The following is a 25,923-nucleotide window of genomic DNA, read 5'->3' as shown; positions in this document are numbered from 1 at the left end:
TGGTATTTTGCTATGACAGTTAGAGCAGACTAATGCACGGACAGTGGATTATAAACTCCTGGAAACTCCCAAGGGCCATGCATTAAGCTTTCCCCCCCAGCTCAGCGCCTCACACGTGGTGTGTGTTTATGAGATGTGCTAGGTCTGGATCCCTTCCAATAGGAACGCACAGGGGAGATGGACTCACCTGGGCTGGTGGGAACCAGAGCTCCAGGAGATAGACATGGCTCCGGGATACAGAACTTTGTGTTCTGGTTGGAACAAGGTTCTTCAGGAAGCAAGTCAAGTGAAGAATAACCTGAGATTGACTTATTCTGTATTCTCTGGTATGCCTAACATAATGCCTGGGGCTTCACGGCCACTCAATACAAGTTTCGCTGAATGACTAACTGAATAAGTAACCACGACAGGGCTGGGAGAAGGAGTGCATTCTTAACACCTTTTAAAAACCAGTTTAAACATACACATATGTTTGTATGTGCTTAGAAACGTTCTGAAAGAGGCTGCTAATGGTGGTCCCTTCTGGGGAGTGAACTGGGAAAGAAGGCAGGCTTACTTTTCCCCGGATACCTCACACTGTTTATGCATTTTCATCATGAGCATATTATTCCTGGGTCATTCAATAGCACATTAGATGATGTGTGTTCTGGGGTAAGTGAAAAGAAGAAACGGGCTGGAGAGCTTTTTAACTCACCATTCCTCTCCTTCCAATATCTCCTTAAAAAATGTTCAGCCTTCCCCAAGTGCCAGGAGAGCCCATGGATGGACACTAGCAACCCTGGGTCTTCCTAGCCACTCCACGACACCCAGAGGGAGCATAGGGTGACGGCATAGAGCCCCAGCACAATGAGGTAGCTTTGGAAGAGCAGGCGGTCAAAGCGTTCCAGGAGGGCCAGCCACCCAAGCTCCTGTCGGTCCACCTGGTCCTGGGTTTGGAAGTAGCTGCTGATGGATCGAAGCTGGGACCAGACTTCCTTCAGGGTCCCTGATGGGGCCTGGTCCTCTTGACAGACGGGGGACTCTGCACAAGAGGAAGACACTGTAGGTGAGCCAGGGGACATCATGGCTCCCCCTGCCTACCCATTGAAGCCAATGGCTTTATCCTTCAAGGAAGGTTGTGGGCAAAAGTGGCCAATGGGCTGGAAGATTGGGGATTCTCTCCCTATCCACTGAGGGGAGGCAAGGCTGTGCTGAAGGAACCCCAGAGAACACAGCAAGCAGGGTGATGAGTCCAGGTTACATCCTTCTGGGAGATTTTTCTGAGGTAGCACAGCCCTCATTGACTTAAAGCTTTAGGGCAGGGATGGTTCTTTAAATTGAGGTATAATTGATATGTATCATTATATTAGTTTCAAGCATACAACATAATGATTCAATATTTGTATATACTGTGAGATGATAATCATAAGCCTAGGTAACACCCGGAGAAGGCAATGGCACCCCACTCCAGCGCTCTTGCCTGGAAAATCCCATGGATGGAGGAGCATGGTGGGCTGCAGTCCATGGGGTCACTAAGAGTCGGACACAACTGAGCGACTTCACTTTCACTTTTCCTTTTCATGCATTGGAGAAGGAAATGGCAACCCACTCCAGTGTTCTTGCCTGGAGAATCCCAGGGACGGGGGAGCCTGGTGGGCTTCTGTCTATGGGGTCACACAGAGTTGGACATGACTGAAGCGACTTAGCAGCAGCAGGTAACACCCATCACCTCACACAGTTACAGATTTTTGTTCTTGTGATGAGAACTTCTGGAATATAGTGTCTTGTTGACTTTCAAGAATACAGTAAAGTTAATGGGAAGTTGCTGTATAACAGGGAGCTCAACCTGGTGCTCTGTGACAACCTAGAGGGGTGGGATGGGGTGGGAGGTGGAAGGGAGGTTCAAGAGGGAGGGGACATAAGTATACTTATGGCTGATTCACATTGTTGTACAGCAGAAACCAACACAACATTGTAAAGCAATTATTCTCCTTAAAAATAAATAATTAAAAAAACACAGTAAAAATATGTACCACTTCATGACGTTGCATGTCATCCTTGCCCAGGGCCCATACTCACCTTTGTATCACTCCAATTTTAGTGTAAGTGCTGAGCAAGGGGGCACTGGGATGACCTGTATATTTTTGCACATTTGGCAACTAGAACCCAAATGTATGCAAACTATTTGTGCATGTGTGTGCGTGCGTGTGCAGGCATTTTGCTACTCTGAGGTCGGTGGCTCCAAACTGGTAAGTAAAACTAGCTAAGGGGATGAGGGGCTGATCTCTAGGCTTTCCAAAGAGCCAGCAGAAGACTGTCTTGTCTCCAGAGAGTTGATGTAAAATGCAGGGCAGAGGCTAAGAAGCAGATGTTTCCATTTTTTCACACAGTGATGCGTGGCCTAGGCTCCACCTGTGGGCACTGGGGCTGAGTGATCAAGCGAGACAAACAGGGACCTCAAGGCTTCTCACAAACCTGTTACCCCAGCAAGCTGGGCCCCGGGATCCATTTGACACTGGTTGGTATCCATGTCCCCTCGAAGACACAGGAGGGTCTGCTCCTGCTGGCTGCACCGCTCATCATAGAGGAATTTGACCAGCAGGATGGACTTGGATAAGCTAAGAACCAAGAAGGCCATGCAGACCGTGAAGAAGACCCCTGAGGGAAGGAGATGGAGGAGGTGGGGTTAGCAGGAGTCTCTGGGCCCCTTGCTTCCCTGTCTGAAAGGCAACATCAGATCTTGGACAGAAGTAATGCCAGATGGGCACCTGGACTTCCCTGATGGTCCAGTTGTTAAGAATCCACCTGCCAACGCAGGTGACATGGGTTCCATCCTTGGTCTGGGATGATCCTACATGCCCTGGGGCAATTAAGCCCAGCGCTGCAGCTACTGAACCCACCAGCCTAGAGCCTGCGCTCTGCAGCTAGAGAGTAGCCTCTGCTCCCCTCAACTAAGGAAAGCCCATGCACAGCAATGAACGTCCAGCACAGTGAAAAATAAATGAATAATTTTTTAAAAGGCCTGGTGACCCCGGGGCTGCTCACCAATCAGAGGGGTGCTCCCTGCACTCCTTGGCACCTCATCAGACATGTTGACCCTGAAGACGGTGTAGCCCACCAGCACGCTGGTCTTGAACAGAATCCTGGCTTGGCAGGTGGGCGGGAGGTAGAAGCTGCCCAGGTCCACGAGCATCAGGAAGATGCTGGGGATCAGCAGGCTCACCACGTAGACCAGAGGGTGCCTTCGAATCACGACCTGGGCAGGGACACACAGTCTGTTGACAAGAGGGTCCAAGCCAATGGACTAGCCAACAACACTGCCGTCCCAGCATTTTTACATAATATGAAAAGTCTACATAATTTATTTTTATTTTTTAAAAATGTATTTATTTAGCCATGTCAGGTCTTAGCTGCAGCACATGTGATCTTCGTTACATCATGCATGATCTTTCACTGTAGCACACGAAGTCTCTAGTTGTGGTGTGCAGGTCAGTATTTGCAGCCCACTGGTTCCAGAGAGCACGGGTTCAGTAGTTGAGGTGCATGGGCTTAGTTGCTCCAAGGCATGTGGGATCTTAGTTCCTCCGCCAGGGACTGAACCTGTGTCCCCTGCATTACAAGGCAGATTCTTGACCACTGGCCCATTAGGGAAGTCCCTCTATGTCGCTTAGAAATAGGAGGTTATTTTGTGGTTTAGAAAATAGGAGGGGAATCCTTTAAGCTTTTCCGTATAAAAATATTAATAATATTATTCATAATTATAAGAAGAAGAAGCCACCATTTATTTAGCACCTGCTGTGTGCCAGGCATTGGACTAAGCGTTTCATATGATTTGTCTTCTTTAGTCCTCACAGTCGGAGAAGGCAATGGCACCCCACTCCAGTACTCTTGCCTGGCAAATCCCATGGATGGAGGAGCCTGGTAGGCTGCAGTCCATGGGGTCGCTGGGAGTCAGACACGACTGAGCGACTTTACTTTCACTTTTCACTTTCATGCACAGGAGAAGGAAATGGCAACCCACTCCAGTGTTCTTGCCTGGAGAATCCCAGGGACGGGGGAGCCTGGTGGGCTGCCGTCTATGGGGTCGCACAGAGTCGGACACGACTGAAGTGACTTAGCAGCAGCAGCAGCAGCAGTCCTCACAGCAACGCTGGGGGCTGAGTATTATAACCTCCATTTTAACCAGGAGACAGAGGATCCTAGAGACTAAATGGCTTGTCCAAATTCACATAGCTGGAGAGTGAGAAACTGTTTTAAAATCAGGTCTCACACCCAAAATCTTTCTTCTTAAACCACTTAGTTTGCAAAATATTACACTGGTTTTGGTTTAGTCTCTTCTTTCTTGGAATGCACACACTTTAGTACCTGTGTGTGTGTGTCAGAGACTGGCTAGGAGCAAATAGCACAATGAAACTAGGAAAGCCGAGGCGGGCTTGACAAGAGGTGGTCGGGACATAAGGCGATCACAGGAGGAGGGCAATCCCCCAGGGACTGGGGCACTGGCTGAGCTGTTCCTATCTGTAGGCCTGAAGGGGCCCAGGGCCGGCAATGTGGTTGAACCTGAGGGGACAGAAGGCTGGGGGACGTGTGGCGTCCTCTTAGGAGCCCGGACCGTGGGTGGAGGCTCCTTGGAGTGGGGAGAAATGGAAAGATAAACACCTCACTCGGTCTCTCCCTCCCTCCAACCTCCGGCCACTGCTCCCCCTGCCCGCTACTCCCAAACTGGACCAGGGCTCCCATCTCTACAGGCCACAGTCCAGCCTCCAAGAGCAAAAGTAGCTGTGAAGTGGGGCAACTGCAGAAATCCACCAGAGCCCACAGCATGGCTGGGCAGAGAGCTGGTCCGGTAGCCGGGAATTGTTTTTTTTTTTTTTTAATTAATTAATTTATTTTTTGGCTGTGCTGGGTTTTTGCTGCTGCCCACAGGCTTTCTGTAGTTGCGGCGAGTGTGGGCTCCTCTCCAGTCGCAGTGTGCGGGCTTCTCACTGCGGTGGCTTCTCGTTGCAGAGCACAGGTTCTAGGGTGCGTGAGCTCCGTTAGTTGCAGCGTGCGGGCTCTAGAGCGCAGGCTCAGTGGTTGTGGTGCAGGGGCTCAGCTGCCCTGTGGCGTGTGGACCTTCCTAGGCAAGGAAACAAAGCTGCGTCCCCTGCATTGGCAGGTGGATTCTTCACCACTGGGCCGTGAGAGAAGTCTTATAGCTGGGAATTTAAGTCTCATAAAATTACAGTGAGAGCTGCTGCCATTTTGTTACACCCAGCTTCTCTGAGATGGTCATAGTGTTAGTGTTCGTCGCTCAGTCGTGGCCGACTCTTTGCGACCCCATGGACTGCAGCCCACCAGGCTCCACTGTCCATGAGATTTTCCAAACAAGGATACTGGAGTGGGTTGCCATTTCCTTCTCCAGGATGGTCATAGGACGTGCCTATAATGAACACAAAATCTATTCTCATCTTTCCTGGAGAGAAACAGGATATGACAGGGCTGCTTCCCCCATCAGACTATGGGCCCTTTGAGGGTGGGAATAGTAATTTTTAATCCCTCATGGGGTCAAAAATAATGCCTATTTTATGGCAGAGGATGGGATGGTTGGATGGCATCATCAACTCTATGGACATGAGTTTGAGCAAGCCCTGGGAGTTGGTGATGGACAGGGAAGCCTGGCGTGCTGCAGCCCATGGGGTCGCAAAGAGTCAGACACGACTGAGCGACTGTACTGAACTGATTAGTAGCTCAGCGGTAAAGAATCACCTGCCAATGCAGGAAACATGGGTTTGATCCTGGATTTGGGAAGATCCCCTAAAGGAAATGGCAACCCAGTCCAGTATTCTTGGCTGGAGAACCCAATGGACAGAGGAGCCTGGCAGGCTATAGTCCATGGGGTCACAAAGAGCTGGACATGACTCCGGAACTGAAAACACACATACATTCAGTAAATGTTCACTAAACAAATGAATGTTCTGGGCCTGGTGCTGCTAGATTTGAAGGAAAAAACAAACAAACAAACCAATGTCTGAAACCTCCCACTTCTCTGGTTCACCAAACAACTGAATGATTTCTGCATGTCAGAAAGTGTGCTAGACTCTTTTTCACATGGGATGTGATTTATTTAATACTCAGTGTGAGTTTGTTGGCAGGTAGTATGGCATCCCACTCTGTAGATTTTTGAGAATAAAGTTCAGCCCCGTAAGTAAGCTGAGTAAGTGGGATGTGCCCATGCACCTTCTGGTTCCAAGCTCCGCTGTTTCCCAGACAGCCTCCTCTCAGTTTGATCAGACCTCTGAGCTGAGTTCAGGGTCTTCTCTCTCACCTTGGCCTCCCTGTTTGGAAAAGAATTGCATAGACGGAAGACGGAGCAGAAGGTGGTAGGGGAGGAGCCTGGCTGGGTGAGATGAGATGTCACCTTGCTGGTGGGAGTCAGGGCTCCTCAGCCTTTGGGTCTGGAAGCATATCCTGACTCAGTGGAGCTCAGTAGACCAAGGCCATTTGGCCAATTGTAGTCTGACTGTGGTCTTCCACATTAAACTTAATTGCCTGCAAACATCTAAACCAGACTGACACTCACTGTTTTGCCATCATTTGGTTAAAATACATTTTTACCAAAGTGCAGTCAACAAGAAAAACCATGAACTGTCAAAACCCTGCATCTCTCTCCTTGCTTTGTTGTGCTGTGACAGGCGTGGCCGCGGTAGGTGGGTTGGGGAGAAGGGAGTTCAGGGCCAGAGTCCACACAAAGTCTTGTGTTGTGGGCCCCACCTGGGCTGTGGGGATGGAGGGGCGACCAAGTCTGCTGTCTCTGGAGGGTAGGAGCAAGAAGATCCCCTGAGACTTCATGGTGGATGTTACATAAAGGAGATGAAGAGAATAAGAATGCTACCCCAAAGAAAAGCACAAGCAGGCATGTTGGTTAAGCAGAGAGAGCCCAGACTTAGAGTCAAAGGAACAGCAGAGGCCCTGAGCCCCTCCATTCTATGTGCTGGTTTCAGGGACTCTGGATGGTATCAAACCTCTCCAAGCCTTGATTTTCCCCCCGTTTTTAAAGAACAGTTTACTTTTGCCTCGCCAAGCATCTTGGGTACAATTGAGATCAGCTGCTGTACTCTTTAAATAAAGTTTCCACGTAAATAGCACATGCTGAGACGATTCCTCTCCACCCAGATGTGGATGCTGAATAGAAATCTGGGTCAGAACCAAAGAGAAGCAGTGTGGCTCCTTAGGGTCCCTGGTTCCCAAGAAAGTGCAATTTCACCGAACCTCAGGTTCCACAAGGTGTCAGGGCAGAGGCATGGCAAGAACTGAGAGGCTGGGAGGCAGGCTGGCTTCATGCAGTCATAGGGAGTCCTGCACTTAGAAGGGCCCCATGCTTGGCTTGGTGTCATTTTGATGTTCTCAATAATTTTTAAACAAGGGACCCTGCATTTCCACTTTGCATGAGGCCCCACAAATTTATGTAGCCAGTCTTGTTGTGAGGATATTCCTCACTGGATTTCGAGAGTAGTTGAAAGTAGAGAGGAAACAGGGGTAGACAATTAGCTTGGGCTGTGACATAAAGCAGAAAGTTCTCCAACTCAAAAAATTGTATAAGTTACAAGCTGACATAAAATCATAAACTTAGGCCTTCCAAAACCACTTCATCCATTCTTCTGCCTTTTAGCTAGGATGAGCCAGTTCTTAAGTTCGGTCCAACAGTACCTGTAGTTTTGCTTTTCTTAAGAACAAAGGACCCACCTTTTTCTTTAGGATGATTTGGGGGCAATACTACCTCTGGACTAGTCTACTTTTCTCTACAAGCCCAGTGCGGCCTAAAGAAACTCTAATTTTATCCTACAGTTTTGAGAAATGTCTTATTCCCATGATCTCATTTGAGCCTCAAAGCCCTTTATGCTCATGTTCAAGAAACATGAATTGAGCATGAACAGAGGTCAGGCACAATCCTAAATCCTAAATGCTAGAGTTAGAACTGCTGACAGGACAGGTCCCTGCTCTTGCCCCTTACTACTGACCCCACATCTTATGGGATCAGGAACCAGATTCTGACAGTTAGATGTTTCACAGGTCTGCAGACAGAAGTTTGCCCCGGAATGGACCATACCCAGAGTCTATGCTTGATTTGATGATAACATTTGGGACTTTCTGAGTTTATATTTAGATGATATTTTCATCTTAGAGGGCTTCCCTGGCGGCTCAGACTGTAAAGAATCTGCCTGCAATGCAGGAGACCCAGGCTTGATCCTTGGATCAGGAAGATCCCCAGTAGGAGGGAATGGCTATCCACTCCAGTATTCGTGCCTGGAAAACCCCATAAACAGAAGAGCCTAGCGGGCTGCACTCCATGGGGTCACCAAGAGTCAGGCATAACTGAGTGACTAACACTTTCACTACTTTTTGGTCTTAGAATCAGTACTGAAATGGGTTAAGATGTTTGGGGATGTTGGGATAGGGTGACTATATTCTGCATGTGGGACAGACATGAATTTGGGGGAGTCAGAAGGTGGCAGACTCTACTGGGTTAAATGTTGCTGTTATCACCAGTTCTGTCCAGCTAGCTCTTTTGTGACCTGGACTGTAGCCCACCAGGCTCCTCTGTCCATGGGATTTTCCAGGCAAGAATATTGGAACGGGTTGCCATTTCCTTCTCAAGGGTATCTTCCCAACCCAGGGATGGAACCTGTGTCTCCTGCATTGGCAGGTGGATTCTTTACCACTGAGCCTCCTCAGAAGCTCCACTGGGTTGAATAATGCTCCCCAAAATTCATGTCCTTCCAGAAGCTCAGAATACAACCTTATTTGGAAATGAGATCATTGCAAATGAAGTGTCCCTGTAAAAAGAAGAGATGAGACATACAAAGGATAATACCTTTGTAGGCATGTGAAGATGGAGGCAGGCATTGGAGTGATACATCCTACAAGCCCAGGGAAGACAAGGTTGCTAGAAACCACCAAAAGTTAAGAGAGAAGCAAGAAGCAGACTGTCCCTCAGAGTGCCCAGAAGGAACCAACCCTGTGTACACTTTGATTACAGGCTTCTGACCTCCAGAACTATGAGAGAAGACAGTTCTATTGTCTTAAAGTGGTACTTTGTTACGGCAACCCAAAGAAACTAATCAGGTGGGGACTTCCCTGGTGGTCCAGGGGTTAAGAGGCCAGGCTCCCAATGCAGGGGGCCCAGGTTTGATCCCTGGTCAGGAAACTAGATCTGGCATGCAATAACTAAAGGATCCTGCCTGCTGCAACAAAGACCCGGTACAGCCAAATAAATAAAATAAATAATTAAAAAAAAAAAACTGATACAGGCGACCTGGCCAGTAACACACAGTGGGAAAATGCCACAAAATGGACTGAAACATACTGCTTCTCTTTAGCTGTGTGTCAGTCAAGTCCTGGCTCCACTGGTCACCTGTTAACCTTGGTTAAGTTGCTTAACTTCTCTGCACCCCAATTCAACCACCTGTAAAAATGCGGATATGTGGAGTCCTCATCTCGTAGAGATGTAAGGATTAAATACAGAAACTTTTAAAATGCTGTCTAATATAGACTCAGTGCTTGGTTTTGTGGTCACTGTTATCGTGCCTCCTTGGACAGATTTTGAGGCCCGTGAGAGGAACCTAGAGTCTTGTTTTATCCATGCTGGTGTCCTCGGTGCTTAGCAATGAGCTTGGCACAGGATAAGAACTCAAAAGAAGTGCATCAAGTTGTATTAGAGTCTGCTAATAATGGTTCTTTTAGTTCCAATGGGTGAGAGAGTGGAGTGAGCCCAAAGTGGGGCTCCCCTCTTGAAGTCAGTCTTCTGGGGGCCACTTCTCTGCAGCTCATGTCAGAGGCAGTGACCCCCGTATGCCAGGGGGATGGTACATCACCAGCTCGGCAAGACACTGCTCTCTGCAGAACTGCCCCTACCTAGAGCCCATCATTTCTAATGGACTAAAGGAGCTGGTGCCTTTAAATTCCACAGAAAGGGAAGAAAAAGCACTTTAGTTTCAGTCCGTGTTCTCCATTAGACACCCTTCAGGTGTTAGCAATATTATGCCACAATTTCATTATCCATTAAAGCCAGGTAATAATAAGTACACAAAGGTATTTGGAGCCTATTGATGTTAATGAAAGAGATCAATCTAATTCAGAATGTGTGTGTGGAGAGCTCCTTGGAGATGGAATAGGCCCCAAGGTTAGCCTCTAACTGCCTCCTTGATGATAGACCCCACCAGTACTCAATTTTGCATGACCGTCTTTATGACATACTTGGAATTTTGACGGCCAGACTCACGCTTCATACAGAAGCCCATTTGCCTCCTCTCCCAAGCCCCTCCCAGCATTCCCAATTCAGAAAGAACGGGAAAGTTGCTGCCATTTAAGTAAGATCCTTGTGCAAGAGTGAGAGCTTCTTGGATCTAGACCGTGAGTCGAGTTGGTTTAGCAGAAAGTCCATGATTCACCCTGGAGGGTTTCTAGGGGTCCAAATTCTCTCTTTCTCTCTCCTCTCTGGAGTGACCTGTAGAGCTTGGAAGGATCTTCTGTCAAGTTTATGAGCTGGATTCAATCGATATATCAACAAAATGAATCTAATATAGAAAGGAAAATTACATCTGAAAAATAGGATACATGAGGCATATTCCTTTCACAAATGCCCCTCTTCATTTTTCTAGGAGGCCCCTGTAGGTCTCCCAGTTCCTGCTCGCATGAGCATTTACTCCGAGAGAGGATATCTGGGGTCAGGCCTCACTACAGCTCCCACAACTGTCTGCCAGTTTGCATCCAATGCGTGTATGCTAAGTCACTTCAGTCGTGTCCAACTCTGCAACCCCATGAACTGCAGCTTGCAGAGTCCTATGTCCAAGAATACTGGAGTGGGTTGCCATGCCCTCCCCGAGGGGATCTTCCTGACTCAGGGACCAAACTGGCCTCTCTTATGTCTCCTGCATTGGCAGACGGCTTCTTTACCACTAGCACCACTTGGGAAGCCCTTGCACCCAATAAGAGTTCTAAAGTATCATTTCTACCTCCTCACACTTCTACCGTCATTCTTTAGAAAACAAAAAGGAAACAAAACACTGCCACACATGGGCTTCCCTGGTGGCTCAGTGGTAAAGAATCCGCCTGCCAATGCAGGAGACACAGGTTTGATCCCTAGTCTGGGAAGACCCCACGTGCCACAGAGTAACGAAGCCCATTCACCACAACTATTGAAACTGTGCTCTAGAGCCGGTGAGCTGCAACTTCGGAAGCCTGAGCACTCTAGAAGCCGTGCTCCACAAGAGAAGCCACAGCAATGAGAAGCCCGAGCGCACACCAGCCAGAGAGTAGCAGCCACGCAGCAATGAAGACCCAGCACAGCCATAAATAAATAAATAAAATTACTTTTTCAAAAAGCACTGCTGTACAGAAATTGAATGCTCATCCTGTTTCTGGGAACCAGCGCCTCCAACAGTGTATTGAAGGAAGCCTCCCCTCCCGTGGCCGCTGGCTTGGGCACCAGGCTGCTCACAGACGTGCCTCTGCTCTGGGCTCCCTGTGGAATGCAGCCTGACTCCAAGGTGTCAGCGGTGCTCTCTGATCAACAATACATGTCCTGGAGCCACAGACAGACTGCACGTTAGCAGGAACCAACGGGCACCCGAAGCATTTGATTCAGTGTCAGCAGCAGCGTGTACATCAGGCCCAGGTGGAACGTGTATTTAGATCTTTGTTCCTCCTTCTGCCGTATCTGTCCCCAACCCCGTGCTGGGCAGCCAGGATGGGGACACAGCAGGTGATTAGATTAAGAGGAAGCTGGCCTTTTGCTGTCAGGACCCTGGAGAGTCCAACGTGGGCAGGAAACTGGGCTCTGAATTTTACATCATTGCCTGAAGGTTGTTGAAGGACACCAAGGTGACTTGACTGCTCAATTCGGAGTTGGATATCTGGCGCGGAGTAAGAGAACATGAGCCATCATTGTGCTCGTAGTGGGAACGGGGGAGTCGTGGAGGCTGAGAGAGGTCAAGGGGGCCGAGAACTGACCTGGAGAGTCACTCAGTCTACTTTGTCTTCCAGAGTTGCAGAAATGTTCCTGAGTTCGGCTCCCTGCCTCACCAAGCACGATCTGTGACTCTTCTCAAGATTCTGCTCCCGAGGGCCAGGGTGGAAGGCAACCCCGCTCCCCCCACCCCAGCAAACAACCCACCGTAGCCCCCACGGCAACCGAACCCTGGGAAAAGCTCCCAGAGCAAGAAATCGGTTCACTGCCCTCTCCGGCTGCCCTCAGCGTAAACCCTGAATGGAGAAGAAGCATGGCACGGAAGACAGCAAAGAAACGCGGACCTGTTCCCTGTGATTCAGGGAAGCCTCTCCTCCCTTTAACAATATTTTATGCCTGTGCTCATCATATTTAAAATGGAGCTAGGACACAGAAAAACTTGACCAGCGTTGAGAAGACAATATTTAGGTTAGAGGGTGGCGTGTAGCTACAAACAGCGGCTGCGCTGTGCAGAGAGGGGGAGCCAGTGTGTGTGCGCGCCCTCCCACACTCTGGCTTACCTGCCCCTTCTCCCGTCTTTGTTTTTCTCCTCCGTGCAGTGTAGGTAATGGTGTGTGCAGCCTTCTCCGGAGTGCTTGGTAGGTGACTGTGTTCCACCTTGCACGTGCTACTCCCTCACATTTCCCTTTAATGCTCTCCATTATTCGGGCTGCATTAATAATGTTTGCAGGCTGATATCTTTAAAATTAATGAGGTGTTTACTCTGAGCCAAGAAACTCATTGAAATTAAAAAAGCTTTCTTTTCCGCACCCCCCTCCCTTTCCCTCGGTAAAAAAGTGGACAAACAAGCCACAGTGTAAGCTTTGCTAAAAAAACAAGTAGAAGAGGCAAGGACTCAAGCCCTACCACAAGGAAGGCGTGAATTGGGATTAGGTGGTGCCCAGCATTATACATCAGTCAGGTTCAAATCACAGCTGTATTTAAGAGGCCTTGTTTTAACAAGTGCTTTACTAGAAAACTGCATACCACACCTTTTAACCAATGGAGGGTTTCTGTGCCCTCAATAATCACTTATTTCACCACCACCATCCTCCTTAGCAGGTAATTATCCATTGTAACCATAGCACCTTGGTGTAGTCTAAATTTTCCCTTCTTGTCCAAAAGGTTTGTTTCTAGGAGAATTCAGCTGTGCTTAATCCTGACCTGTCTGTAGTCTCTAGCTCTCAGGCAGGTTACCTGGTCTGAAGGACCCTCCCACCCCCAGCTACCACCATCACTAGCTGACTTTGTGCAGAAAAGCAGGGTTGAACGCAAATGACAAGTCTACTGGCTGCAGAAACTTGCTGCAGACCACATGTCAGGATGGTTTGTCAGGCGGGAAGGAGGAACGGTGCCTCTGGACTGCAAAGCAGCAGGCTTCACTGTCCTGCTCCCCACTGCCCGCTCCAGGCACCCAGTGGACACACTTCCCCAGGAACAATACACCCAAAAGCACTCCTGGTGGCGTATCTGAGAAGTCTGGGTTTTTATCAGGTCCTTGCTGAGCAGTTGTACTTCTCAAATCTGGAAACCACCAGTGGTCTCTGAGGATCCTCCTGATGACAGGTTAGCTAATCCCTCAAGATACTTAAGTTAATAATATGGTAATTTTATGCATTTGCATCTGGAATAATTAATAATTTACTTAATGTCACACAGGACATTCATATTGAAGAGACGTTTTTCTCCTAATTTTGGTTGCTGTGTGTGGGTTTCTTCTTTCTTTTTCCTTCTCAGTAGCAATTAGAAGTGAGAATGTTATATGTGCTGAAAGGTGTGAGGACTCCTGCTGCAGTGGCTGGTTCGGGGCTCTGTGTCTGAAAACCATTCTCTTTATGTTCATGTATGGAACCACTCCAGCAGGAGTCCAGGATCTACGGCTGAACCTCTGGTCTCAGATGCAAACGGATGTCTGGAGCCATCTGAATCAGCTGTGCTTAGGGGATACGATTGAGAAGATGCAGGAGAGCAGAGATTGCTCAGCCTGATAGGGAAGGTGAAAGACTGCAGAGAAGCAGGCAATAGGGACAGGAAGAGGGGTGGAACCTACATTGAACTGAATCTGTGCAAAATCTCCAGCGCTGTTCTGCAGGATGCTGTAGGTTGAGGACACAGAAAGAAGTTCCCACTCACTGTCATTCAAAAATGCCTTTTGGTCATGTGTAATGTCTTCTGTGCTTCTCAGGAAGGCCAGGTCTACATCTTCCACTGAAAATAACAGAAACAGTTGATTTCCCATAGAAACAGGCACCAAAGACAGCCCACTTTTCTAATTCCCAATTAAAACCCTTCCTTTTAATTCTTGCTCCCATATGGACAGTCTTACTGAGATGGGGTTCAATATACCATTTTGAATTAGGGGTAATGATGAGGAACAAAAACTTTCTGGTCATGAAAAAAAAAAGCAGCTATGAACTTAGGGTTTGCACTCCATTCTATAGAACGAGAATTCTATAATGTTCTCAATGGCAACGGAGGCCTAATATTGTGTTTTCAAATCAACAGCAGCAAAGGGCCCTATCTCTGGGCACAATATTGTGGTTAGTCTGAATTGCACCAGGAGCCAAATAACTGCAAGAAGATTTTAGATTTATAAAAAATCAGTGATGTGCAAAAATAAAATCAATTGAGGGACCACATAACATAATTTCACCTTTGCGTGCCCACCCAGCACAAGTGTATTTGCCCACTAGCAGACTACACCTCTCATGACTTACCTGTGTGCAGAATGCTACTGAAGGTTAGGCTGCAATTCTGGACATCAAATGGAAAAGCATATGTCTCCAAATTGCATGCAGAGACCACCTGGATGGGCTTGGAGTGTTTAATGGTCCCAGATGAGTTCACATAGACATAGGGAAGGTCAGGTGATCTTTCAATGTCCACACTGTGAGAAACACAAGAGATCTTGTGGTTACAGAGTGAGCTTTCATCATTCTAATACATAAACAGAACTGATCATGAGATGGTTCAGTTCAGTGCAGTCGCTCAATCGTGTGCCAGGCCTCCCTGTCCATCACCAACTCCCGGAGATCACTCAAACTCACGCCCATTGAGTGATGACATCCAGCCATCTCATCCTCTGTCGTCCCCTTCTCCTCCTGCCCCCAATCCCTCCCAGCATCAGAGTCTTTTCCAATGAGTCAACTCTTCACATGAGGTGGCCAAAGTACTAGAGTTTCAGCTTATCATCATTCCTTCCAAAGAACACCAAGGGCTGATCTCCTTTAGAATGGACTGGCTGGATCTCCTTGCAGTCCAAGGGACTCTCAAGAGTCTTCTCCAACACCACAGTTCAAAAGCATCAATTCTTCGGCGCTCAGCTTTCTTCACAGTCCAACTCTCACATCCGTACATGACCATTGGATAAACCGTAGCCTTGACTAGATGGACCTTTGTTGGCAAAGCAATGTCTCTGCTTTTCAATATGCTATCTAGGTTGGTCAATAACTTTCCTTCCAAGGAGTAAGCGTCTTTTAATTTCATGGCTACAATCACCTTCTGCAGTGATTTTGGAGCCCCCCAAAATAAAGTCTCCCACTGTTTCCACTGTTTCCCCATCTATTTCCCATGAAGTGATGGGACCAGATGCCATGAGCTTCGTTTTCTGAATGTTGAGCTTTAAGCCAACCTTTTCACTCTCCTCTTTCACTTTCATCAAGAGGCTTTTGAGTTCCTCTTCACTTTCTGCCACAAGGGTGGTGTCATCTGCATATCTGAGGTTATTGATATTTCTCCCGGCAATCTTGATTCCAGCTTATGCTTCTTCCAGCCCAGCCTTCCTCATGATGTACTCTGCATATAAGTAAAATAAGCAGGGTGACAGTATACAGCCTTGACGTACTCCTTTTCCTATTTGGAACCAGTCTGTTGTTCCATGTCCAGTTCTAACTGTTGTTTCCTGATCTGCATATAGGTTTCTCAAGAGGCAGATCAGGTGGTCTGGTATTCCCATCTCTTTCAGAATTTCCCACAGTTTATTGTGATCCACACAGTCAAAGGCTTTGGCATAGTCAATAAAGCAGAAATAGATGTTTTTCTGGAACTCTCTTGCTTTTTCCATGATCCAGCGGATGTTGCCAATTTGATCTCTGGTTCCTCTGCCTTTTCTAAAACCAGCTTGAACATCTGGAAGTTCATGGTTCACATATTGCTGAAGCCTGGCTTAGAGAATTTTGAGCATTGCTTTACTAGTGTGTGAGATGAGTGCAATTGTGCGGTAGTTTGAGCATTCTTTGGCATTGCCTTTCTTTGGGATTGGAATGAAAATTGACCTTTTCCAGTTCTGTGGCCACTGCTGAGTTTTCCAAATTTGCTGGCATATTGAGTGCAGCACTTTCACAGCATCATCTTTCAGGATTTGAAATAGCTCAACTGGAATTTCATCACCTCCACTAGCTTTGTTCGTAGTGATGCTTTCTAAGGCCCACTTGACTTCACATTTCAGGATGTCTAGCTCTAGGTGAGTGATCATACCATCGTGATTATCTTGGTTGTCAAGATGTTTTTTGTACAGTTCTTCTGTGTATTCTTGCCACCTCTTTTTAATATCATCTGCTTCTGTTAGGTCCATACCATTTCTCCAGTATGGACCATATATCATCTGGTTTCCGGTAGTGACCATATATCATCCCAGACTAGCCCAGAAGTGCAAAGACTGAATCACATTGTCCATGAGACAGTCACCTGGCAAATGTGGGTTCAGCGATGACAGCCTCATGGGTCAACTCACTTGCTACTGTTAAAACATAGACATAATCCATGGGTAACATCAAGCATTAGCAATCAAATCTTTATCTTAAAGGGCTTCCCAGGTGGCGCTATTGGTAAAGAACCTGCTTGCCAATGCAGGAAATGGAAGAGATTCAGGTTCAATCTCCGGGTTGGGAAGATCCCCTGGAGGAGGGCATGGCAACCCACTCCAGTACTCTTGCATGGAGAATTCCATGGACAGAGGAGCCTGATGGGCTACAGTCCATGGGATTGCAAAGAGTTGGACACGACTGAAGGGACTTAGCATGCATGTACACACTGTATTTTAAATGATGTCAACTCACGGTTTTGATACTGCTAACCTGAATGCTCCCAACAATACAGCTCCTCTTCAAGTTGAGAGACAAAAAATAATAACAATGTCTGAAAGGAAGCAGCAACTGGCTTGAGTATTCTAAGCAGTCTACACCCCACAGAAACACACCCGAACACACTTACTACTCATTTATGATGATATCAGGGGCCCAGATGGCACTTAGAGGTAGAGAGATCTCTCTAATCTCATCAAACATGCTGGAGTTCCAGGATAAAAACTCATCATCCCAAACCTGTAGCCAAAAAGAAAATGTCACAAAGAGGTAATGTCAGCCCCATCAAAGAACTGAAGAGGAATTTAGATGAGTAACTCAATTGATCAGCCTGTTGCTACTATCTGTTAGGGGAGAGGACTTCTCATCCAACTCCTAAAGATGTTTGCCCTAATCAGAAACAACAGCCATATATCTTACTTGGATTCTAATAAATCAGGTCTGCTGCAGATGTAAGGAAATTTAAAAGGAAAGATAATATTTATTCCTGGGACTTCGCTGGCAATCCAGTGGTTAAGACTTAGAGCTTTCACTGCAGGGGGCATGAGTTTGATCCCTGGTCAGGGAAATAAGACCCCACATGCCACATGGTGCAGCCAAAAAAAGAAAAAAAAGGATAATATCTATTCTTTCAAATAATTACATTTTTCAGCAGATCAATTTCAGGAGTCCAGCATGCATAGAAGGAAAAAAAAATAATCATTTACCTCACGATACCATATGCTTGTCTTTAATTTTTGATTCTGTGTATCCTGCAAAGCAAAAATTAAATACACAGCAAATCTTAGAGAGTCAGTAAATCAAAGCCCAATTCAACAGTATGACAATTCAGAGGAAGAAAATTGCATCCAGGTAAATAATGCTGATTTTAAAAACATCACCTTGACTCTTTAAGATCTGAGTATTCCCAGTTATTTATTACATACACCTGTTGCTATAAGCTTTACTGTATTATCTATGACAAAATGATGCTTTAACCACACTTGACATGTTAAATGATTTGCTAATCTCTTTCCTACTTTAATAGTTACTCTGCATTAATCAGACTATAACATGATATATAGTCATAGCCAATTCTGGACTAAAAAGATGAGACCAAGCTCTTATCTGTAATTAAGATGTTATTCCTAATCTTCGAATGAGTATTATTAATATTTCGATTGCCATTGGCAGCCTTTCCTGTTGTTACCTTATGTTTGGATTTCTCTGCTTATATAACAGATTGAATGAGCTTAATCCAAGTGAGGTATATTTTTGATGATATAAATAGATGTGATTCCCCATTCTGCAATGAATCAGTGATTAAAAAAGCAAAGACCACCCCCCCAAACAAAAAAAAAATCCTCTTCATTAAATTTTTTTCATATTGAATCTAGTAAAAAAACAAAAACATGCTATAGTTACTATGTTCTTAGGGATTAAAAGGAATATTTCATACCACATTCAAACATTAACTCAAAATGGATCATAAACCTAAATGTAAGAGCTAAAACTACAAAACTCTTAGAACAAAACATAGGAGTAAATATTCATGACTTTGAATTAGGCAATAATTTCTTAGATAAGACACCATAAGCACAAGCAACAGAAGAAGAAGTAAATGGGACTTCATCAAAATTTAGAACTTTTGTGCTTTAAAGTCAAATGACGGGAAGTCGATGACAACCCACAGTGTGGGAGAAAATACTTGCAAATCACACAGCTAGTAAGAGGTTTGTATCTAGAATATATAAAGAACTCTTACAAGTCAACAATAAAGATAAGTAACCAAAATTTAAAACAAGCATCAAAGAACATAATATAGTGAGAAGGAAACTCATGGAATGTGAGAAAATATTTGTGAATCATATAGCTGATAAAGGGTTATTATCCCAAATATTAAAGAACTTCTACAACTCAAAACCAAAATCCTTATTTAAGAATGGACAAAAGACTTGAACAGACATTTGTCCAAAGTAGATATTCAAATGCCAATAAACACAGGAAAATATGCTCAGCATCACGGCTATGGACCAAACTGTGTTCTTCCAAAATTCATATGTGGCTGTATTTGGAGACAGGACTCTCAGGAGATAACTAAGGTAAAATGAGGTCACAAGGGTGGGCCCTCATGCAAGAGGCTTGGTGGCCTTAGAGAAAGAGGAAGAGAGAATGATCTCTTTTTCCTCCATATGAAAACACGGTGAGAAGGCAGCCAACTGCAAGCCGGAAAGACAACTTTTACTAGGAACCAAACTGGCCAGAACTTTGATCTTGAACTTCCCAGATTCCCAAACTGTGAGAAATAAATTTCTGTTGTCTCAGTCACCATGTCTATGATATTTGTTATGGCAGTCAGAGTCAGAGCTGGCTTATATAATCTCTAATCACTAGGGAAATACAAATTGAAACCCACAATGAAATACCATTTCACTCTCATTAGGATGGCTACTTTGTTTTTTAAGCAGAAAATAAGTGTTGGTGAGGATAATTGGAATTCTTGTGCACTGTTGTTGGGAATGTAAAATGGTGCAGCTGCTGTGGACAACAGTGTGCTGTTCGTAAAAACTTAAAAATAGGACTACTACGTGGTCCAGCAATTCCACTCCTTGGCGTTTACCCAAAAGAACTGAAAACAAGAACTAGGTCAGATATTTGCACATCCGTGTTCACGGCAGCATTATTCACAGTTGCCAAGGGGTGGAAGCAACACAAGTGTCCATCAATGGAGGAATAAATGAACAAAAAGTAGTGCATACATACAATGTAATATTTACTCAGTCTTTAAAAGAAAGGAAATTCTGACACATGCTACAATATGGATGAAACTTGAAGACTTTATGCTGAGTCACGAAGTAAGCCAGTCACAGAAGGACAAGGTGATTCCACTATACACTAGGTACTTAAACCAGTCAAATTCAGAGAGACAGAAAGTAGAATGATGGAGTGTTTCCCAGGGGCTGGGAAACGGGGAGTTAGTGTTTAATGGGTATAAAGTTTCAGTTTCAGAAGATGAAGAGTTCTGGAGATGGACGGTGGTGATGATTGCAAAACAATGAGCATGTACTTAGTGCCATTGAACTGTACACTTAAAAAATGATTAAGATGGTAAATTTTATATTATGTGTATTTTACCACAACAAAAATAATAATTTAGGGACTTCTCTAGCAGTCTAGTGATTAAGACTCTGAACTTCCAAAGCAGGAGGTATGGGTTTGAATGAACAGGGAACGAAGATCCCACATGCTGTGCGGCCAAAAAAATTTTTCAAATGACTACTCAATGTTCTGTAATGACCTAAATGGGAAAAGCATCTGAAAAAGAATAGGTATGTATATGTATAGCTGAACCGTTTTGCTGTATACCTGAAAAGAATATAATATTGTAAATCAACTATACTCCAATACAAATTTGAAAAAAAAATGAGCAAAGGACTTGAATAGATATTTCTCCAAAAGAGATATACAAATGTGGCCAATTAGCACTTGAAAAGATGCTCAACATCATTAGTTATTAGGGAAATGCAATTCAAAACCACAATGAGATACCACTCTACCCCATTAGGAGGAATAAAATTAAAATAACAAGTGTTAGGAAGAATGTTGAAAATTGGAGCCCTCATACATTGTTAGTGGGATTTTAAAGTTGTGCAGCCACTTTGCAAAATAATATGGTAGTTCCTTAAAATGTTAAATATAGAGTTACCATATGACCTAGCAATTCCACTCCTAAGTGAATAATCAAGAGACTTGAAAGCAAGTCCACACATTCAAAAATACCTGTACAGAAAAAAAAAAAAAGCAAACCTGTACAGGAATGTTCACAGCAGTTAAAAAGTAAAAATAAGCCAATGCCCATCAACTGATGAATGGATAAACAAAATTAGTATGTATCCATTCAATAGAATATTTTCCAGCACTAAAAAGTAATGAAATATGATATATGCTACGATATAGATGAACCTTGAAGACATTATGCTAAATGAAAGAATTCGGTCACAAGAGGCCATTTATTGTAAGATACCATTTATATGAAATGTCTAGAATGGGTAGATCTATAGAGGTAAAAATTAGATTAGTGTTTGCCTAGGGCTGGTGGGGATGGGATGCAGGATGTGACTGCTAACGGTATGAAGGCTCTTTTTGAAGTGATGAAATGCTCTGAAGTTAGATAGTGGTGATGGTTGCACAGCTCTGTGAATATACTAAAACCACTGAATTGTATACTTTAAATACATAAATTTCGTAGTTGGGTTGTACATCAATAGAGCTGCCATTTAAAAAATGTATGAATAGAGAAAAAGGAAACCATCTTTGAAAACATTTCCAGGGAATGTATAAGTAAGGAGGCTGATATAGACTGCAGATAAATCCATTTCTTCCCATGGGCTTCCCTGATAGCTCAGTTGGTAAAGAATCTGCCTGCAATGCAGGAGACCCCAGGTCGATTCCTGGGTCAGGTAGATTCCCTGGAGACGGGACACGGTACACACTCCAGTATTCTTGGGCTTCCCTTGTGCTGGTAAAGAAGTCACCTGCAATGCAGGAGACCTGGGTTTGATCCCTGGATGGGGAAGATCCCCTGGAGAAGGGAAAGGCTACCCACTCCAGTATTCTGGCCTGGAGAATTCATGAACTGTATAGTCCACGGGGGTCCCAAAGAGTTGGACACGAATGAGCAACTTTTTCACTTTCATAATCCATCATTAAAAGTTGCATCATTCAAAGAGAATAGAGATATAGAAAATCCAAGATGAAAATATGTAAAATAAAATGTGAAACGCTTCTGCTGATTTTGGTTCAAAGGTATAGAGTCATTTAACTAACATTTGTACTTCTGTAATATTAAGTATAATATCAATTTCAGTAAAACAATGGAGCTGGGGAGTTATGGCATGAAAGCAAATAACAGGTCCATTTTCTTCCCTAGAACAAGATACATTAAATTAATTATCCAGTGAATTATCCAACCACATCAAAGATAGATGATGTTTGTGCATGGGGCCAAGACTACCACTGTCCTCAATCCAGGCTGGGTGGGGCTGCTGCTGCTGCTGCTAAGTCGCTTCAATCATGTCTGACTCTGTGCGATCCCATAGATGGCAGCCCACCAGGCCTCCCTGTCCCTGGGATTCTCCAGGCAAGAACACTGGAGTGGGTTGCCATTTCCTTCTCCAATGCATGAAAGTGAAAAGTGAAAGTGAAGTCGCTCAGTCGTGTCTGACTCCCAGCGACCCCATGGACTGCAGCCTACCAGGCTCCTCCATCCATGGGATTTTCCAGGCAAGAGTACTGGAGTGGGGTGCCATCACCTTCTCCGCTCTTTGGAGGGGGTGCACCTGGAATTGTGCAATACTCAATACTATATAGGTGTGCACAGGGGGTGGCATAGTTTGAAAGAGAAACAATAAACTTTTAAAGCTCCCCCTTTCTACAATCAAGAAAGCAAGTTGTTATTGCATAAATATTTCTAGGTACCTTTAGAAAAAAAGGATGGTTCAAAGATACAGTAACCCTGTTATAGTTGTTCAACAAAGGCTAGCCTGAGTGAACTTACTCTAAAACATAAAAAACTTACAGATTTTTATGAACTTCAAACAGATACTTGGGAAAGGCAGGTTTTAAAATGGTATACAGTTATCCCTCAGTATCCATGGGGGATTGGCTCCAGTGGCTCCAAAACCTTCTTGGTTATCACAATCTACAGATACTCAAGTTCCTTATGTGTAAAATGGAGAAGTATTTGCATATAACCTCCACACATTCTCCTGTATACTTTAAATCATCTCTGTGCTGTAATTGCTTATTTGCTTTGGTTGTGTCCGACTCTTTGCGACCCCATGGGCTGTAGCTCACCAGGCTCCTCTGTCCATGAGACTCTCCAGGCAAGAATACTGGCATGGGTTGCCATGCCCTCCTCCAGGGGATCTTTCTGACCCAGGGATTGAACCCACGTCTCTTGTGTCTCTTGCACTGGCAGATGGGTTCTTTACCACTAGCACCGCCTGGGAAGCCCAAATCGTCTCTAGAATACCCATAATTACCCAATACAATATAAATGCCATGTAAATAGTTGTCAGTGCACGGCAGGCAAATTCAAGTTTCATTTGCTGGAACTTTCTGGAATTTAAAAAATATGTATATTTTTGGTCTAACGGTTAGGACTCCATGCTTTCACTTCGGAGGGCCCACATTCAATCCCTGTCAGGGAACTAAGATCCCACAAGCTGCTGGGCATGGCTAAATAAATAAATAAAAATATTTTTGATGCAGAGTTGGTTCAATCCACAAATATCTGCAATCTCCAAAGATATGGAGGACTGATTGTACAAAGTGAAAGCACTGAATTCACAGCATTTCCCCAAGAAACAGCTTGGAAGAGGGACAGAGGGGACTCCCAGACAATATCAGCTCTGTGAGGCTCAGGGTGGAGAGCTTACCTGTGGCCAAAGAATCAAAACATAAAATAGGAGCAACATTGAAACAAATTCAATAAAGACTTAAAAAAATAAGACCTCTAGTGAGAGCTCTGGGTTGGGCACACCTCTTTCTTCCAAGTTCCACTGGCTGAGACAGCCTGAAATGGATCATGTCTCACCCACGAAAGCACGAGAAGACTTCGTTCTAGGCTTAGTTGCTTCCTAGGTGGCTCAGTGGTAAAGAATCCTCTTGCCAATCCAGGAGACACGGGTTTGATCCCTGCGTCGGGAAGATGCCCTGGAGGAGAAAAATGGCAACCCACTGCAGTATTCTTGCCGAGGGAGTCTCAAAGAGTTGGACACTACTGAGTGTCTGAGAGTATATAGGCTTAGTTCCAATCAACCAGGGAGAAATCATCATAGGGAGAAGAAGTCCAAAATGTAGTTTCCATTACCAAGTAATACAGCTTTTCACTACTCTCTCCTAACAAATACACTTCTACATCTAGGAAGTGTCGGGACCAGTTTCTTCCCCACTGTATGTCTTGTTGACTCAGTCACACGGCTGGAGAGGAAGGTCTCCATATCCCAATGTTTCCTGTCCACTGTCATTGTACCCAGTTTGGTTCTTGTTAACTGCCATGTTGATGCCTTTGCTTGTTTTTCTCTTCCTGTCCAGCCCTTTGTCATGTTACACATAATAATAGTGTTAAGGACTTTTTTTCCTAACATCTTAGAGGGGGTGTCTGGGAGGATTGGTTATTCAGCCCTAAAGAACACAATGTCAAAAAGAAGTTTGAGGCTAAAACTGAAGTCTTTTTTTTTTTTTTTGTCAAGAGAAACAAGTTTCTCAATGCCAGCTGGTGAACATAATTGGTTCTCTGGTGGCATTATTCACAGCTTTTCCCTCTGTGTATCTCTCTCTTTTTTTTTTTCTTTAGATACCTTCCATCCTGCTTGTTAAAAGCAAAGGATATTTCAGAGAATTGGAATTCATTAGTCTTCCTAACAGAGGGAGTCTATTTAGATCTAAATTGGTGGTTAGCAAATATACAGATAATTCCCGCACATTCTTATTTATCTTTCCCAGTTCTGAAGACTATAGAAACAGATGCCTCAACGTCTGGCTGGGAGGCTCTAGTCAATGGACTGGAATACAAAGGTATCTGTGATTCGGAATTGACAAAACTCAATAGAAACAAATGGAAACTCTTCACTGTTGAGTAGATTATCTCTATAATCAGATTTCCCTAAGGTACTCATAATACCCAGAAATTCTAAGACGAGACTGTAGTCTTTCATGTAAATAAAACAGGAGGCAAAACATTATAATGGAAGTGAGGTGCAGTGATGAAAGCTGGGCTGAAAGCACTTCACTCTAAACAAAAGTTGCCAGCAGTTCAGCTGCTGGCAGATGCATCCAGCAAGTTATCTATTCACATTGGGAATGTCCTTGCCTGAGCAGAATCTGTGAGCAATTTTCATCAAGTTCTTCAAACCAGTCATGCCTCTGGAATGAACCTTAGGATCAGCCCACCTGAATGTAATATAGACATTTGCAAAGCATATTAGACTAAGTCATTCATAAAGATGATTCTAGAATTGAATTCACATATCCTAATTAACTGATTAAGCAAATATCTACACAGCTAGCTTTGAAGGAAGATGTGTGTGTGTGTGTGAATGAAGTCACTTCAGTCATTTCCAACTCTTTGTGACCCTATGGACTGTAGCCCACCAGGCTCCTCTGTCCATGGGATTCTCCAGGCAAGAATACTAGAGTGGGTTGCCATGCCCTTCTCCAGGGGATCTTCCTGACCCAGGGATTGAACTGGCATCTCTTATATCTCCTGCCTTGGCAGGCAGGCTCTTTACCACTGAGCCACCTGGGAAGCCCGAAGTAAGATATATTGTCCTGGATATTGTGGTAAATAGGATCATGAGTTTGAAAACCCTTCCCTCCAGTAGCTAGTTTTAAATAGTGTTATTATTATTATTATTATTACTGTTGATATAGGTTATGTTTAAATCTTTATTGAATTTGCTACAATATTGCTTCTGTTTTACGTCTTTTTTTTGGCCACGAGGCACGTGGATCTTAGCTCCCCCAGGTATTGAACTGGCACCCCCTGCATTGGAAGGTGAAGTCTGAACCACTGCGTCACCAGGGAAGTCCCTCAAGTAGCTATTAATACATTAGGGTGTGAGACATTTTGGGTTTGCCAGATGGCTCAGTGGTAAAGAATCCGCCTGCCATGCAGGAGATGGTGGTTCAATCCCTGGGTTGATAAGATCCCCTGGAGAAGGAAATGGCAACCCACTCTAGTGTTGTTGCCTGGAAAATTCCAAGGACAGAGGAGGCTGGTGGGCTTCAGTTCATGGTGTCGCAAAGAGCTGGACACAACTTAGTGATGAAACAGCAGCAGCATAGTATGTGTCATTTTAACAGTCAACCATGTGCATAGAGAAATACACATAC

The 25,923-nt window shown here is 44.8% G+C and overlaps 1 protein-coding gene and 1 non-coding gene across 2 annotated transcripts; both read right to left on the bottom strand.

Moving 5' to 3' along the window:
• Positions 1-413: 413 nt before the first annotated feature.
• Positions 414-17,265, bottom strand: HTR3B (5-hydroxytryptamine receptor 3B). Its single transcript, XM_086339301.1, has 6 exons — positions 17,177-17,265; positions 14,683-14,852; positions 14,016-14,173; positions 3,025-3,235; positions 2,455-2,637; positions 414-1,021 (listed from the first exon to the last, which is right to left on the bottom strand). Exons 1-6 carry the CDS (start codon positions 17,248-17,250, stop codon positions 789-791), a joined length of 1,029 nt encoding a protein of 342 aa, XP_086195427.1. The 5' UTR covers positions 17,251-17,265; the 3' UTR covers positions 414-788.
• LOC147357458 (U6 spliceosomal RNA) lies at positions 2,001-2,104 on the bottom strand. The gene has a single exon (XR_015142550.1). It is a non-coding gene; the product is annotated as a U6 spliceosomal RNA (small nuclear RNA).
• Positions 17,266-25,923: the final 8,658 nt, after the last annotated feature.

Source organism: Bos grunniens, chromosome 15 (genome assembly GCF_055505025.1).
Source record: "Bos grunniens cultivar Pamir isolate PY7600 chromosome 15, Bosgru_T2T1.0, whole genome shotgun sequence".
NCBI classification, from domain to species: domain Eukaryota; kingdom Metazoa; phylum Chordata; class Mammalia; order Artiodactyla; family Bovidae; genus Bos; species Bos grunniens.
The sequence above is the reverse complement of the archived record's forward strand: the minus strand, read 5'-3'. Positions and strand labels throughout refer to the sequence as shown.

What these genes read in the sequence shown, in the direction of transcription:
- HTR3B (XM_086339301.1), bottom strand. Translation starts at nt 17,250, where the DNA reads ATGTTTGATGAGATTAGAGAGATCTCTCTACCTCTAAGTGCCATCTGG. An exon ending in GATATCATCATAAATGAGTA is followed by an intron (nt 14,853 to 17,176) that starts GTAAGTGTGTTC and finishes TGTTTCTCACAG; the next exon opens with TGTGGACATTGAAAGATCAC. An exon ending in CAGTAGCATTCTGCACACAG is followed by an intron (nt 14,174 to 14,682) that starts GTAAGTCATGAG and finishes TGTTATTTTCAG; the next exon opens with TGGAAGATGTAGACCTGGCC.